A 16,129-nucleotide genomic window follows, 5' to 3' on the forward strand; every position below is an offset into this window, starting at 1 on the left:
GGCTGTGGCCAGCCTAGTTCCATTGCTCGCATGCTGGTTTATATGCACTATCTCCCCAATCCATTTCTCCTAGAGATTGCTTTTTGCCCATCAGACTTGAAGGTGGTTGTTGTGTGTTATAGCTCATCATGCCTCCCATTTCACCTTGGCTGACAGGAAGTTCGGGGATGATTAATTATCCTAGTTACAGGTGTTTATGATGTTAAGCTTACTTCTAAACCTTTTAGAAAGCATCTAAAAGAGTAACATGCTAATTGACTATACTTTCAAGACGCCCACCAGCCTATCAGGAGTGAGTATTCAAATTAACTCAACAAAGATGGCAGGTTAATTTGCATACATGGGCACTGAGTGGCCAGGAGTGGGGCGGGATGCTTGTGTCTTCGCCATGGCGATGATGCAGGCATCCTGCACCACCCCTGGCAGCTCTGGGCCTCTGAGCAGCGTAGGAGGGCAGAAAAGCATTGGGTCCTGCCAGAGCGAAGGCAGTGCCAGCAGCCAGGGAAAGGAAGGCCCATTCTGACACAAATCTTCATGCATTGGGCTTCTAGTATATACTTTTAAGTAAAAATATATTTAAATATTTGTCTGAATTTCAAGAATAAAGAAGACAGTTCATTTCTCCCCAGTCACCATAGGCAAATACAGCAGTACTGCTACTCTGCAGTAGGCTGTGCAGTTTTATAGATAGCCCAGGAGCTCAGCCTGGTTCATTTCATAGTTTCTACTACAAATGTCTTCAAAGTTCTGAATAGCAGAACCTTGAATCTCCATATTCAGGAACCCCACTAGCACTGAAGCTGCAGGGAGAGAGTCAACAGCCCCCAAATGGCAAGTCCTGCTAATGAGGCAGGTGCTCTAAGAAGTATCTGCAGGTGCTGAGCTGTGCTGCGCTGTGCTTGTCTTTCAGTTGTGTAGAGCTGCCGTACCCTCCTCCATTGGAAAGTAAACAACGGAAGACCCTCTCAACCAAGATCCCTCTTCCAACTGCATTGACCAGCAGCTCCAAGTCACGGAATTCCCAGAAACCAAAAGGTATTTCCCTGATGGTTGTATAGACACTTATGTTAACAGTTTTAAGTTGTGAATTACCAGTGATCTGTGAGTAGTTAAAGGCTGTGGTTGTGTTCTTGTCCTCGTTAGACGGGTCATTGAAGTAGATCTGAAAGAAAGGAGTTACCGTTCATTAACAACTTCCTTTTCTTCTTTCTGTGCAGGTACAAGTAAGTTAGCGGATAACAGACCATCTGCCCTAGCGAAACTCCTCCCAAATAGTCAAGAACTAGGCAACACCAGTAGTTCAGAGGGTGAAAAAGACTCTCCCCCACCAGAGTGGGACTCCGTGCCAGTCCACAAGCCTGGCAGCTGTAAGTATGGGAACACTTGGGAATCACTCTGGGCATGACTACTCAGCAGGAATATGCTTTTTTATTTATTTACTATATATTCTCACCCAAGGATATGTTTTTATTGATTTTAGAGGGATAGATGGGGAAAGAGAGAGAAAGAAGCATCTATCAATGCTTCCCATATGTAGGAAATGGGCCTCTGTGATCCATCTCTAGCATGGTCGGCTTTTGATGGAAATGGTCACTAAATTTCCCCAGGGCAAACAATGTAGGGAGGAGGGAAGAAGATGGACGAGCAAAGAATGTGGACATGGGAACCCTCACGGTGGGAACCTGAGGTGTCTGCCTCAGCTAGACAGGGGGACATGGAGGCAACTGGAAGAGACCTCAGCCCAATTTTTTAAATGGCCCAATGGGAGACCATCGGACCTAGGAGATGGATAAGGAAACAGGTGATGCCATAGTGCCCATAGAACTGGAAGAGGACCTGAATAAACAGGCTGTGTTCCTTACCACAGGTGTGCCTGTGCAAACGGACACCCTCAAAAATGTATTAAAAGTCTTGTTTTCTCCATACTTCTGTTTTCACCATATTTCTCACACATTGACGCGCCAACCCGCAATCAAACCCACAACCTTTGGCATGGGTTGACACTTCAACCAACTGAGCCACCTGGCCAGGGAGGAACATTACTTTGAAAGGAGACCCAGTGTTTGATTTGCTGGAGCCTGCTTCTATCAACCAGCAAAAGCCTATAATTTATTTCAAAATAGTCTGCCAGTTGTTACATTGTTGTAGATTCTGGGAATACTCTCACCATTATCAATTAAACTGCTACATTATAACAACTGTCAAACCATCCAACCCAGTCTGTTTCCTAGTTTTTTTCCAGGCCTGTACTGGGCTGTCCTTATCCAATCCCTTTCGTGGACCTTTTGGGGTTGCATGCCCTTATCCCATCCTTTTCCCAGGCTAAATTCCTCCCCATTGTGGTCATTATTTTGGCTTCTACTGCACAAGTCTCATGGTTTTGCTTTGTCGTCTGGCTACTGCACATGCCTAGTAGAGGAATGCCTCCTTACTGGTTCTCCCTCCCCCCAGTAATTGCCACTGTTCCTGCGGAGATTGGAAAGCTAGTCTTACTGCCTGCTTGGGAATTAACTCCCTTTGTGGAGTCGGTGAGGCTGCAGCTTCTCCTTTCTTTGTTGTTAATGACCTACCTTCTGTAATAAGTGTATGTGTATAACCAGAGAAATAGCAGATGATTCAAATCAGGTCTTTGTTTCCCAGAAGCTGGTGCGCCAGCACACCACTGCCCAGTGTTCAAAATGTGAAGACCTGTTTGGACTGGGCAATCATTCCAAAAAACTGCTTTATGAGAACATTAATTCCATATTTCTTTTTTATAATGCATTTTTACAAATGTAAGACTTTTAACTATTATCATTATTATCATTATTATCGTTACTACTCCTAGAGGCCCAGTGCCCAGATTCGTGCACCGGTGGGGTCCCTCGTCTGGGCTGCGGGGTCCCATGCCGCCTCAGCCTGGCCTTGCCCACCAGCTTGTCGGGCTCCAGCCCGCTGTCCGCATCCATCCGCACAGCACAAAGCAGTGCAGAAGCAGCAGGCAGCGGGGAGGAGCCCGAGCCCAGGCTGGGCACCACACTGCTCCCGCTCATCCTGGTCCTGCTGCACCTGCCGCCACAGCTGTATTCACCAGTCATGAGCCTAGCGTCTGACCCCCGTCTTTCAACTGAGTGGCACTCCCGTTGTGAGAGTGCACTGACCACCTGGGGGCAGCTCTTGCGTTGAGTGTCTGCCCCCTGATGGTCAGTGCATGTCATAGCTGTTGTCTGGTTATCTGGTGACTTAGGCTTTTAATCTTTTTCATAAACAACCTATTCTGAAAATTTCGTTATTTTCCTCACTAGCTTTTTTACCTTGTTCTCAGATTTCCCCTGCAGTCAGTCATGATAGCAGCACAGTCTACTAAAATAAGGTAGAGGTCCTCGCCTGAAATACAGTCTAACCTCATCTCTCGAACGTCTCCCATTTCAAACAGTTCAGTTCTCAACCAAGTTGTTCACAAAAATATTATACATCTTCATTGTCGAACCAAACTTCAGTTTTCCTAGACCTGACAACCCTTTATAACAAAAAGTGTCTCTCGGGCAACAAAGAAAGGAAAGAAAGCTTTTGTAACACAATTTTAAAACAAAAAGGCCATCAAGAGTGCTGATGGTTTGGTTCAGTGGATAGAGCTTTGGCCTGTGGACTAAGAGGTCTCGGATTTGATTCCGGTCAAGAGCATATGCCTGGGTTGCAGACTCGATACCCAGTAGGTGATGTGCAGGAGGCAGCCCATCAATGATTCTCATCGTTGATGTTTCTATCTCTCTCTCCCTCTCCCTTCCTTTTTGAAATCAATAAAAATATATATAATTTTTTTTAAAAGAGTGCTAATGTTGCTAAGGGTGTGTAAAAAACAATGATCACTGGCAATTGAAGAGTTGGGAAAAGGGATGTTGATTTGGGTAAAGGAAAAGCAGTTAACCAGTGACAGCATTTTGGAGGCAATAATATCTGAACATGTGAAGATGCCATATACTGACCTGAAAGATAACCCTGTAACAAGGCTAGTAGGGGGTGGTTTGATAAATTTTAGAAAAGAAATGTTTATAGATTAAACAGTACATTAGACAAGTACAGTATATAAGGTTAAAATGGAGTCATTTGGAGGTCTGGAATGGATTAATTCAGTTTACATTATTTCTAATAATGGGAGAAAATTATGTTTTTTAACAAATCACTTCTCGAACAATCTTCAGGAATGAATTAAGTTTGAGAACCCACATTCCACTATAGAAGACAGAGACAAGCATAGGCAGGGGGCTGATGGTAGGATTTAGAATGAAGAGAGGGCCAGTCTTGGGACTGACTTGTGTATACTCACCACAGAGTTAGAATAACTCACGTTTGGCTTGTTTGCACTAAAGTTAAGAGTGTTCAAGTTGAGGGGGAAGGTAAATGAAGAGTGGGTGATTGAAGCCTCCATAGTTTGGATGAAGGCTAAGAACTTGGAACTCAGGTGAGGGGCACAGGTGTGGACAGTTCACAAGGGGATAGGTCACTAATATGGTGGAGGAAGTCAGAAAATGTGTCATATGTGATGGCTAGGGAAAGGTCAGAACAATCATACAATAAGGAAGATGTGATGCAGATAGGCACACTATGCTGTCGGGTTTCCAAGGAGAGCAGGTGGGTGGAGAGGTTTAAGCAGGGTTCGTTCCGGAGGTGGCACTTGTCTGTTTATTGACTAGAGGCCCAGTGCACAAAATTTGTGCATGGGGTGTGTCTCTCAGCCTAGCCTGCACCCTCTCCAATCTGGGTCTAAATGGGCAGTCGGACATCCCTCTCACAATCCAGGACTGCTGGCTCCCAACTGCTCACCTGCCTGCCTTCCTGATTGCCCCTAACCGTTTCTGCCGTCCAGCCTGGTCACCCCCTAAGCACTCCCATGCCAGCCTCATTGATGTCTAACTGCTCTCCTGCCAGTTGTTTGCCTCCAACTGCCCTCCTCTGCCAGTCTGGACATCCCTAACTGCCCTCCCTTGCAGGCCTGGTCCCTCCCAACTGCCCTCCCTTGCTGGCCATTTTGTGTCTGCATGGGGGCAGGATCTTTGACCACATGGGGGCAGCCATCTTGTGTGTTGGAGTGATGGTCAATCTGCATATTACTCTTTTATTAGATAGAAGTCTGGTGCATGGGTGAGAGCCAGCTGGTTTGCCCTGAAGGGAGTCCCAGATCAGGGTGGGGGTTCCCCTAGGGTGTGGGGCGGCCTGAACGAGAGGCCTGTGGTGGTTTGCAACCCAAGCGGAGGCCCTGATATCTGAAGTTTATGTATCTTCTACAATTGAAATTCTGTAGCCTGGAGCAGAGCCAAGCCTCCTGCTCACTCAGTGGCAGCAGCCATTTCTGTTGGGATTTATTTATCTTCTGTAATTAAAACTTTGTAGCCTTGAGTGGAGGCCTGGACCCGCCAGGGTGTGTGGAAAGCTTGGCTTCCTCCATTGCCAGGGAAATCCAAGCCTTCCCCTTGTGGCTGTAACCATCTTGGTTGGGGTTAATTTGCATGCTTATTCTGATTGACTGGTGGGTGTGGCTGGTCGACGTGGTTTGTTTGTACAATATAATGAAATGGTGGTTAATTTGCATATTACTCTTTTATTAGATAGGATAACTAGAGGCCCTCGGCTGGCTGGTGATTAGGGCCTATGGGGCCTTCTGGCTGCCAGCTAGGACCTCCCTTCCCTTCCTGCCGGCCGGGCTTTCCTTTGTTCGGCACCACCCACTAGTGGTCAGCGCACATCGTAGTGAGTGATCAGTCTGCTGGTCACATTCCTGTGGGGGCAATTTACATATTAGGCTTTTATAGATAGCCATTCTGATAGATGTGAGGTAGTATCTCATTGTGCTTTTAATTTACATTTGCTAGACGATTAGTGATATTGATTGAGCATTTTTTCATATGTCCATTGGCCATCTGTGTGTCCTCTTTGGAGAAGTGTCTATTCAGGTCCTCTGCCCATTTTTTAATCTAGTTTTTCAGTGTTAAGTTGTGCAAGTTTCTTACATATTTTGGGTATTGACTCTTACCAGATGTATCATTAGCAGATACCTTTTCCCATTCAATAAGTTGTCTTTTCATTTTGTTGATGGTTTCCTTAACTGCAGAAAATGTTTAGTTTGATATAATCCCAGTTGTTTATTTTTAGTTTTGTTTCCTTTGCCCAAGGAAACATTTCAAAAAAAAAAAAAAAAGTTGCTGAGACTGATATCACAGTTTACTGCCTACATTTTCTTCTAGAAATTTTAATGGTTTTGGGTCTGAAACATTTGAGTCTGTAATCCATTTTGAATTCATTCTTATATATAATGTAAGAAAGTAGTTTGGTTTCATTTTTTTCCATGTATCTCTCCACTTTCCCAAATACCACTTATTAAAGAGACTCTTTACCCATTGTACTTTCTTGCCTCTTTTGTCATAGATTAACAATATAAGTGTGAGTTTACTTCTGGGCTTTCTGTTCTGTTCTGTTGATCTATGTTTTATGCTAGTATTATGCTGTTTGGGTCAGGTAGCATGATTTCTCTAAGTTTGTGTTTTATCAAGATTGCTTTGGCTATTCAGGGTCTTTGGTGGTTCCATGTAAATTTTAAGATTATTTGTTCTAGTTCTATGAAAAATGCCGCTGGTATTTTGATAGGGATTGCATTGAATCTTTAGATTGCTTTGCATAATACGAACATTTTAATGATGGTGATAATTCTATCTATGAGCATGGTATAGCCTTCCATTCTATTGGCCTATGATTTTCTCTATTTGTAGTGTCTTTACCTGGTTTTGGAATTAGGATAATGCTGGCTTCGTAAAATGAGCTAGTGAGTCATCCCTCCTCTTCCATTATTGGGAATCGTTCAAGGAGAAGTGTTAGTTCTTTGAACGTTTGGTAAAATTCACCTCTGAAACCATCCGGTCCAGGACTTTTTGTTGGGAGTTTTTCTTATTACTGATTCAGTTTTGTTGGTGGTTATCAGTATGTTTAGATTTTTTGTTTCTTCCTGATTCGGTTTTGGAAGATTGCATGTTTCTAGGAATATATCCATTCCTTCCAAGTTGTCCTTTGTTGGCACATACTTGGTCATTTTTTTATTTTTTTTTTAATACTCTCCTGAGGATATTTTCCATTGATTTTAGGGAGAGTGGAAGAGAGGAAAAGACAGAGAGAGACACATTGACTGGTTGCCTCCTGCACGTGCCCTGACCAGAGCCTAGGCTGGGAAGGAACCTGCAACCAAGATACGTGCCCTTGACCGGAATAGAACCCGAGACCCTTGGTCTGCAGGCCGACGCTCTGTCCACTGAGCCAAACTGGCTGGGGCCATGGAATTTCTTACAACCCTTTGTATTTCTGTAGCCTCAGCTGTCACTTCTCTTTCATTTCTGATTTTATTTATTTGAGTCCTTTCATTTTTTTCCTGATGAGTCCGTCTAAAAATTTATTAATTTTGTTTTTCTTTACAAAAAATACAGTTCTTGGTTTCTTTGATTTTTTTTTCCTACTATTTTAGACATTTTTTATTTCTGTTCCGATCCTTGTTTTTTCCCTCTACTCACTTTGGGCTTTGTTCATTCTTCTTTTACTATTTCTTTCTGTCTGTTTGTTTGTACACAGCCACAAGCATTTGTTACTTTTGTAATAGATAGATAGATAGATAGACAGACAGACAGACAGACACACACACACACATTTTATTGATTTTTAACAGAGAGTAAGGGAGAGGGATAGAAACAACCAATGTACATGCCCTTGACTGGAATCAAACCTGGGACCTTTCAGTCCGCAGACTGACGCTCTATCCACTGAGCCAAACCGGTTTCGGCTCCTTTTACTATTTCTAATGTAGTTGTAATTTTGATGTAGTCCTGGGAGGAGGCAAGTGAGCATGGTGTTTACTCCACCATCTTAATCAGAAGTGGTGATACCTTTTTCTAATAAAGATGTTATATGTGTTTCCATTTAGTGAGTGCAGAAGTATTATTTCATGACAATTTTTGTTTTAAACTTTTTTAAATAGCTGTGTAGACATTACCCTAGAGGGCAGCAGGAAGATATTAGGAGTTTGTATGCTTATAAACCAGGACCAGGAACAGCATCTCACTGGGTGTGTCAGATCCCGGGGGATTGTGTGATGAACGGGGGGTGCCCTGGGCTCTGCACCTGCCACAGTGGGTAGCCTGTATGGAAGCACAGAGACTCTAGGCCCCCCGCAGCGATTCCACCTGCCGTCCCTGAAGGACCCAGGAGGCGGGAGGAAGAGCAGGCCTGGCAGGAGGTCCTGCACAGCTCGGCAGAGGCGGGCCTCCCTGGTGCTTCCGGAACTCGTACTGCAGAGACGCTACCTCCCTTGTTTTCTTTAAACCTCTGAACAGAGCACACGGAAAGGTTAATTACGCTTTTCTTTGTAGGAGCACTTGAGTTCTGCATAGTATCAGGTGAACACCAAAAGAAACTGATTTTGAAGAGTAAAGATAGCATATTAATGAGACCTTTTTCTTTTTTTTTTTACTTTCCAGCTACCGATAGTCTTTATAAACTTTCTCTGCAAACCTTTAATGCAGACATTTTCTTAAAACAACGCCAGACCTCACCAACACCTGCCTCTCCGTCTCCCCCGGCGGCCCCGTGCCCGCTTGCATCGCGGGGCAGCTACAGCAGCATCCTGAACAGCAGCTCCAGCAGGTGGGTTCACTGGTCGCTTCCTCGCCCTTGACCAGGGAGGTGCTCCAGAAACTGCGCTCACTCCCATTAAGTGGCCACAGACTGCTGTCCTGTCTTTCTTCCTACAGCTGTCGACAGCTCGCCCTTGCCCTGGGGCGGTTCCCTGGCTGCCTTCCATCCCTGGGCTTTTATAACGCATCACCTGGAAACCATCGCTTAACTTACTGGAATTACTAGAGCCCCCGTGATGGGTTCGGGCACCATTGGGGTTCCTCAGCTGGTCTGCAGCCTCTCACAATCTGGGGCCTCTCAAGGGACATCAGAGAGCCGGTTCCGGCCCGATGCCTGCAGGCCACGCTGAGGGACCCCACGACGCACAATTCCGTGCCCCGGGCCTCTAGTATGCATATGTGAGTTGAGGAAATGGCTTTGTGGCGCTTTTATTTTGCTCTTATGGCAGTTAGCTCAGCAGTGAAAGGGGCAGGATCTTAAGCAGGTCAGCTGTAGCAGGGGACGTGCGCACTCAGGCAGCCTCCTGACAGGGAGTGGGTCACCAGCTGGTGCTCCTCGCCAGAGCACAGCCACACTTGTGTTTGCCTTTAAGGGGAAAGTGACCTCAGTGGTCACTGTCACTGCCTACCAGTTCTTCCCTTGCACCTGCACTGTTCTCAGCACCACACGACTGTCACTGCGTGTCACCCTCCCAGCAAGCACAGACAGGTCCTGTCCCCACCCCTGTTTTGCACAGTTTTTAACTCTTGCCTAAAGAGGCAGCATCCACTGAGTCTGGGGAAGCCACCTGCCTGGGCTGTCCCCATGAGCTCTGAGGCTGTCCTGACGGGAGGTTGCTATGTAAGAACCAGTTTGTCATGTGTGGTCACCTGCCAGGACCTCACATCCACTCCTGTTCGCTGCCCAATGGCTCCCTTTCTCGTGCCCCCTCTACAGCAGGCTCCGGTCCCTACATTGTGAATCTGGCCTCTCTTGGACGGACCTGTACTCTCTTACCTTCCCCCACAACTTCCTGACGTTCCGTCTGACCACACAGCTGTGGGTCCCAGCTCATTTCCACGAGGCCAGGCCGTGGGCTGCCCTGGGCCGGCCACAGCTGAGACAGTGCACCTCCAGGCCTCCAGCAGGCAGTGCTGGCGAGGAATTAATGATTCTGCCTTTGCTTCTCCAGCGACCCAAAAGCCAAGCAGCCAAGTGGAAGCAAAAACAAATTGACAAAAGCAGCCTCCCTGCCTGGCAAGAACGGCAACCCCACCTTTGCTGCCGTCACGGCCGGCTACGACAAGAGCCCAGGTGAGCGGCTGCGCCGGGAGGCCGCCTCCGGGCCCGGGCTGGTGGGAGGGCCTTTGGCCGTTTGCCCGCGATTGACACCGAGTCCATTCTTACAGGTGGGAATGGCTTTGCTAAAGTTTCTTCAAGCAAAACAGATTTTTCCAGCAGCCTTGGCATTGCACACACTCCTGGTGACAGCGATGGCTCAGACAGGTACGGTAGACCGTTCTGACTCGTGAGAAGGATGGACCGGGATCTCAAGTCAGGTTAGCGGCTGTTGTCCATACATGGGTTCCAGGCATTTCTCCCCTAGGTTACAAGCAGGCGTTTGTCAGAAGCGGTCCAGGCTTCCAGGGGCTTTGTCTCGGGTAGAAGCAGACAGCCCGGCTGCTGTGCTCCCCCCATACCTCCCCTGACCAAGGGGAGAGGAGGCTTATGTCCCCAATTTAAATCCGTTCTCATCCTTCTGCATTATCACAGCCGCCTGTAGGAAAGGATGTGACCTGATAGTTAGATATAGAAGGACAGAAATGGAATTGGGAGGAAGGAAACTGCAGCAAATACTTAGTGGATAACTCACACTAAGTTAGTGGACATGCCTCCTTCTTGACCCAGAGCACCTGGTGGCATGCAGCCAAGGGCCTCGGTTTGTCTCCTCAGATAACTAACAATGACAGTAATGGTAAAGGCTGTCAGCAGCAGAACCAATTTTACCTGCTTGGCACTAAAGGGAATGAGTCCTGCATTTTAAATCTTTCTCTACCAAGTACCCTGTTTCCCTGAAAATAAGACAGTGTCTTATATTAATTTTTTCTCCCAAAGTTGCACGAGGTCTTATTTTCAGGGGTTGTCTTATCTTTCCATGCGCTAGGTCTTATTTTCGGAGGATGTCTTATTTTCGGGGAAACACGGTAGTAACCCTAAAGAAATAGATCTCTTTTTACTGCAGAATTTGCTTTCATTCAGACTCTCATCTTTTTTTCTTTTCTTTTTTTAATGTTTTTATTGATCTTAGGGAGGGCGGGAGGGAGGGAGGGGAGGCAGAAAGAGAAAGTAACAGCCATTGGTTGCCTCCTTGTAATCTGGGCATGTGCCCTGACCCAGAATCAAACCAGCCACCTTTGGGTGCACAGGATGACACCGGCCAGCTGGGCCACACCGGCCAGAGGCTCTCACTGAGGAGGGGCGGCGCTCTGACCGCCCTGTGCCGCACCCCCTGGGAGAGCTGTTTTCCAGTCCCCCCCCTCTGTGTGTGAGCCCGGGAGCGCCCAGGGGAAGCGGGTCCCTCTCCGTGAAGCCGCGCCTAATGACTGCTCTGCTGGCCCTCATCCATTTGTGTTGTGTTTTTTCCTCTTGAAACATGCAGCTCGGGTTTGTGGAGTCCCGTCAGCAACCCCAGCAGCCCTGACTTCACACCCCTCAACTCGTTCTCCGCCTTTGGGAATTCCTTTAACCTAACGGGTGGTAAGTGTCTACGCCAGACCTGTAACTAATAAGGCTGTGGGCAAGGAAAAGGAAGGCTAGTTTTATGTGTGGAGAAACACCAAGGGGGAGGAAAGCGTGGTTATTGTTATTAGACATTTTCTAAAAGATGCATTTCTTTGTGCCTGCTGTCAGGCACCAATAGACATCAACTGCTGACCTGGGGAAGCGGGTCTGTCCTTGCTGTTTGGGGCCCAGCACAGACTCCAGGAAGGGCCTCCCCCCTCAGCGCAGAGGGGCCTGGAACGGCTCGGTGCTGGGAGGCCCGGCTGGGTGTGCTCCGCAGCCATTACTTGAGAACCTCAGGGAGGACCCTGTGTCTGAAAGGTGGCTCCTGGCTATTCTGGGGCACCTCGTGTTTTCTCGCACAGAAGTAGAGAGCATCATGAGAGTGTTCACTAGCTGTGACTGTCATGTTTGAGTTGGGAGAAAGTTGCCTTTTATGTCATCCAGGGATGGGTTTGGGTAAAGTACTCAGATTGTGTGCTGGTTGCCCGAGTTCTTGGAGTGTGGTGGGAGTGATGAAGTAGGTGTGAGGATTCCCAGTGGCAGCGGCAGTGTGTGCCCAGATGAATGCCCCATTCTGTCCTCGGGGAGCAGGACAAGACAGAATATGGATTGAAATTGTGTTCTTACTTTCAGAAGTTTTCAGCAAACTCGGACTCTCTCGATCGTGCAGTCAGGCCTCGCAGAGGAGCTGGAATGAATTTAGCAGTGGCCCTTCATACCTGTGGGAATCGCCAGCGACAGATCCCAGCCCTTCCTGGCCGGCCAGTTCCAGCTCGCCAACCCACACGGCCACGGTGAGTGCCCGGCTCGCTCCTCGTCGCCGCCGGTCACAGCGGCAGGGCGGGGGAGGGGGAGGCCGGGCTGTGCTGTTCTGTCTCTCCGTGTCTTCATGTCTGCAGTGTGCCCACCAGTATCTGTACAGCCACTGTAGGCAAGGACTAGGGCAGAGGAGGCTTCCGGCCAGGAGGGTGGAGTGGGTGAGCGTGTGCTCGCCTTGTCCCACATCACATCAGAATTAACCAAATCGTAGAGCAGCACTGAGCCCCTGAAGACCCGCCGAGCACAGTCCGGGAGCGAGGGAGTACGGAAGCACCTCCAGGCCGGCGGGAGAGGCGACGACAGGACGGCAAGGGCTCTCCGAGGAGGGAGGGTCCAGCCAGCACGCCCCGCAGTGGAGACCAGTGCCAGGCAGCAAGTCCCCGGGGCATGTCTGTGAACCTGCGGCTCTTAGAGGGCCTGTGCAGAGACGCACGCACTCCACACCCGCAGAGAGCACTGCGGACAAAGTGGGAGCAACTCAGTTGACTGGCTCTGGGGGGAGGGGGGAAGGGGGAGGGGAGGGGGAGGGGGAGGGGCAGCTCTTTTCGGAGACAGAAGTGCTAGCAGATGACATCCTTCCTTTGTTGAGCTCTCCCCCAGCCAGCCAGCCTGGCATTCGCCTGGCAAACAGGTTCACCCCTCCCAGATCTGCTCAGCCAAACCTCTCGCAGGGGCTCCTTCACACCAGCAACCTGCCTTGGCTTGCTGCAGACTCCTAAACCGCTCACAGATCTTCAAACCCCATACAGCAGTGGCAGGCTTTGATATACCCAGTACCTGCACGTGAAGGAAACCAACCAAATGAAACAACAACCTGCTGGATGGGAGAGGACCCATCGAGAAGGGGTTAATGTCCAAAATACATCCAGAACTCACACAGGGAGGGGCAGAAGTAGGTTCACAGTTGTGAGTACAGAAATAATTATTGTATTTTCCATACAAACAATTGTAAAACTACCTTTGCCCCTCCCAATATATTTAACACACACCCCCCAAAAAATATCCAATTTAAAAATGGGTAGAGGCCGAAACCAGTTTGGCTCAGTGGTAGAGCGTCGCCTGCGGACTGAAAGGTCCCAGGTTCGATTCCGGTCAAGGGCATGTACCTTGGTTGCGGGCACATCCCCGGTAGGGGGTGTGCAAGAGGCAGCTGGCCAATGTTACTCTCTAATCGACACTTCTAGCTCTCTATCTCTCTCCCTTCCTCTCTGTAAAAAATCAATAAAATAAATTTTAAAAAAATAAATGGGTAGAGGACATAAGGGACATGTCTCCAAAGAAGACACACAGATGGCCAACAGACATGTGAAAATATTCTCAGCATCACTAACCATCAAGGAAATGCACATTAACACACACCTGTCAGAATGGCTGTCAAAAATATTAGAAACGTGTTGGTGAAGATGTGGAGAAAGGATTGTAAATTGGTGCGGCCGCCATGGTAAACAATATGGAGGTTCCTCAAAGAAGTAAAAGTGGAACTGCTATACAATCCAGCAGTTCAACATCTGGGTATTTATCTGAAGAAACCCAAAACACGAATTTGAAAATATATATGCGGCCGTGTGTTTATTGCAGTATGATTTACAATAGCCAAGATATGGAAGCAACCTAAGTGCCTGTCAATAGATGGATAAAGATTGGTACATATGAGGGTCCTCGGGTTATGGCAGAGATCATCATCTTAGTGACGTTACGCAGTTTTTGTCGTAAGTCGGAACCCACCTACATAAGCACCTACGTCACATGGAGCACGTACACGGCAGTGATACAGGAAAGAAATTTAAAAGGAAGGTAACTTGTGGTAAATAAATAAAAAACATAAAGCACATATGTACATACATCAAAATGACAGAATTTTTTTTGTTTTATAAACAAATGGGAGGTGGCAATGTAACCACAAAACAACATATGTCGAGTCCGACGTAACCCATCTGTATACACTGGTATATTACTCGGCCATAAAAAGGAATGAAATTTTACATTTGTGACAGCATGGGTAGACCTAGAGCACATGTGTCAAACACAAGGCCCGCGGGCCAAATCCGTCCCGCCAGGCCTTGCAGTGTGGCCCGCACCGCGCTGTCATCACTGCACTCCGCTGCGTTTCCATCACAATGACAGTTTATGACTGTTCAGTAAACCATTCGGCCCGCAATTTAGGCTGGATTTTAGATTTTGGCCCCTTCTCTGATTGAGTTCGACACCCCTAACCTAGAGGCTAAGAATGCTAAGTTAAATAACAGAGAGAAAGCCACCATATGATATCACTTACCTTTGGAATCTAAAATACAAAATAGCCGGCCGGCATGGCTCAGTGGCTGAGCATTGACCTAGGAACCAGGAGGTTACAGTGTGAGGCAAGAGGCAGCTGATCAATGATTCTCTCTCATCGTTGATGTTTCTGTCTCTCCCCCTCTCTCTTCCTCTCTGAAATCAATAATATATTTTTAAAATAAAATACAAAATAAACCACACACACAAAACAAAAAAACAAAAAAAAAATGACAAACTGAGGTACAGAGAACAGGCAGGTGAGTGCCAGGGGGAGGCTTTGGGGGGTGGCATTGGTTTCGTTCTGAGAAGCACATGTGCCCTTACGTGAGCTTTCTGTGCATTTGTTCGATTTTCAGTAAAATTCTTCTGCAAAAACCATGTTCTAGAAAAGCAATCTCACCAAGGAAAATAATTACTGGTGTCAGCTTTCACAAAATTGATAGAAAAGTATGTTCCCGCTGTGGCCACGCCTTCATCCTCAGGAGAGCTAAATGAACGAGCAGGGTTTGTCGGTACTGATTTAACTCAATAGACACCGTATGTGTCTGCTTGTCATTGTTTGGCTTTAAGTTTAAAAGCGTCTCAGCCATGCTTTCAACAGGGGCAGCAATACCTTGGGCGGGTTCACTCACACCTGTTCTCCTCTGCCCCTGTGCCCAGCAGCCAGGGCAGGACCTGAGCAGATGGTGCGGCTGGACTCCAGGGAACTTTCTCTCCGGAAACGGGCAGGGCTGGGCTTGGCCCTGGCTTAGTCACACAGTCCTTGTTTAAAAGATCACAACCAAGCTCCCCACCCCCCACCCTCATCTCCACACAAGGACTCGAGCAGGGCAGGCCCGCTGCTTTCAGATCCTTCTTGCCCTGGCCGGTGTTACTAAGAGGTCAGAGCATCAGCCCATGCACCAAAGGTCAAATCCAATGCCAGGTCAAGGGCGTGTGCCTGGGCTGCAGGTTCGATTGCCGCCCTAGTTGGGGTGACTGTGGAAGGCAACCAGCTGATATCTCTCTCTCTCTCCCTCCCTCCCTCTCTCTCTCTCCCCCCTCCCTCCCTCACTTCCCCCCCTCCCCTCCCCTCCCCTCCCCTTCCCTCCCCCATCCTTCCTTCCCTCCCCCATCCTTCCTTCCCTCTACTCTTTAAAAAAAAAGCCAATGGAAAAAGTATCGAGTGAGGATTAACAACAAACAAAATACCACAGTCATCTGCTCAGGTTCTGGGATGGTTATACATGTCACACATTTGTTTTAAAATAACATGAAAGGAGCCGATGGCCCGCCGTTTCGGCAGAGCCTTCAGCCCGGCCGCCGCCTGACGCCCCGTTCTTCTCTGTTTGCAGTCAGTGCTTGGCAGCGCCAGCGGCCTGTGGTGCGCCCCTCCGTTCAGCAGCTCCATCTGGTCCAGCAGCCTGAGCAGCGCCCTCCCTCTCGCCACTCCAAGCTCGCTGAGCAGCGTCGGCCTCATGGGCGCCGAGAGCGCCACTCCTCACGCGCCTTCAGCCTCCGGCCCCGCGGACGACCTGGGGCAGACCTACAACCCCTGGCGCATATGGAGCCCCACAGTCGGAAGAAGAAGCTCTGACCCATGGTCTAACTCGCACTTCCCTCCTGAGAACTGAAATTAGGC

General features: G+C 48.1%; 1 protein-coding gene across 7 annotated transcripts in view; it reads left to right on the top strand.

Moving 5' to 3' along the window:
* TMEM131 (transmembrane protein 131) overlaps positions 1 to 16,129 on the top strand; it is a 175,139-nt gene extending 159,010 nt beyond the window's left edge. For 5 of the 7 annotated variants that reach the window (XM_045587252.1, XM_036453905.2, XM_036453906.2 and 2 more), the window contains 8 exons: positions 911 to 1,035; positions 1,218 to 1,367; positions 8,493 to 8,658; positions 9,821 to 9,942; positions 10,038 to 10,134; positions 11,288 to 11,385; positions 12,046 to 12,206; positions 15,843 to 16,129. In XM_045587252.1, coding sequence (XP_045443208.1) covers positions 911 to 1,035; positions 1,218 to 1,367; positions 8,493 to 8,658; positions 9,821 to 9,942; positions 10,038 to 10,134; positions 11,288 to 11,385; positions 12,046 to 12,206; positions 15,843 to 16,121 — 1,198 coding nt within the window. In that variant the 3' untranslated portion in view covers positions 16,122 to 16,129. Of the gene's footprint in view, positions 1 to 910; positions 1,036 to 1,217; positions 1,368 to 8,492; positions 8,659 to 9,820; positions 9,943 to 10,037; positions 10,135 to 11,287; positions 11,386 to 12,045; positions 12,207 to 15,842 lie in introns of those variants that run through there. The other 2 variants (XM_036453908.2, XM_036453910.2) reach the window with 2 other exon arrangements.

Source organism: Pipistrellus kuhlii, unplaced genomic scaffold (assembly GCF_014108245.1).
Source record: "Pipistrellus kuhlii isolate mPipKuh1 unplaced genomic scaffold, mPipKuh1.p scaffold_m20_p_27, whole genome shotgun sequence".
NCBI lineage: Eukaryota > Metazoa > Chordata > Mammalia > Chiroptera > Vespertilionidae > Pipistrellus > Pipistrellus kuhlii.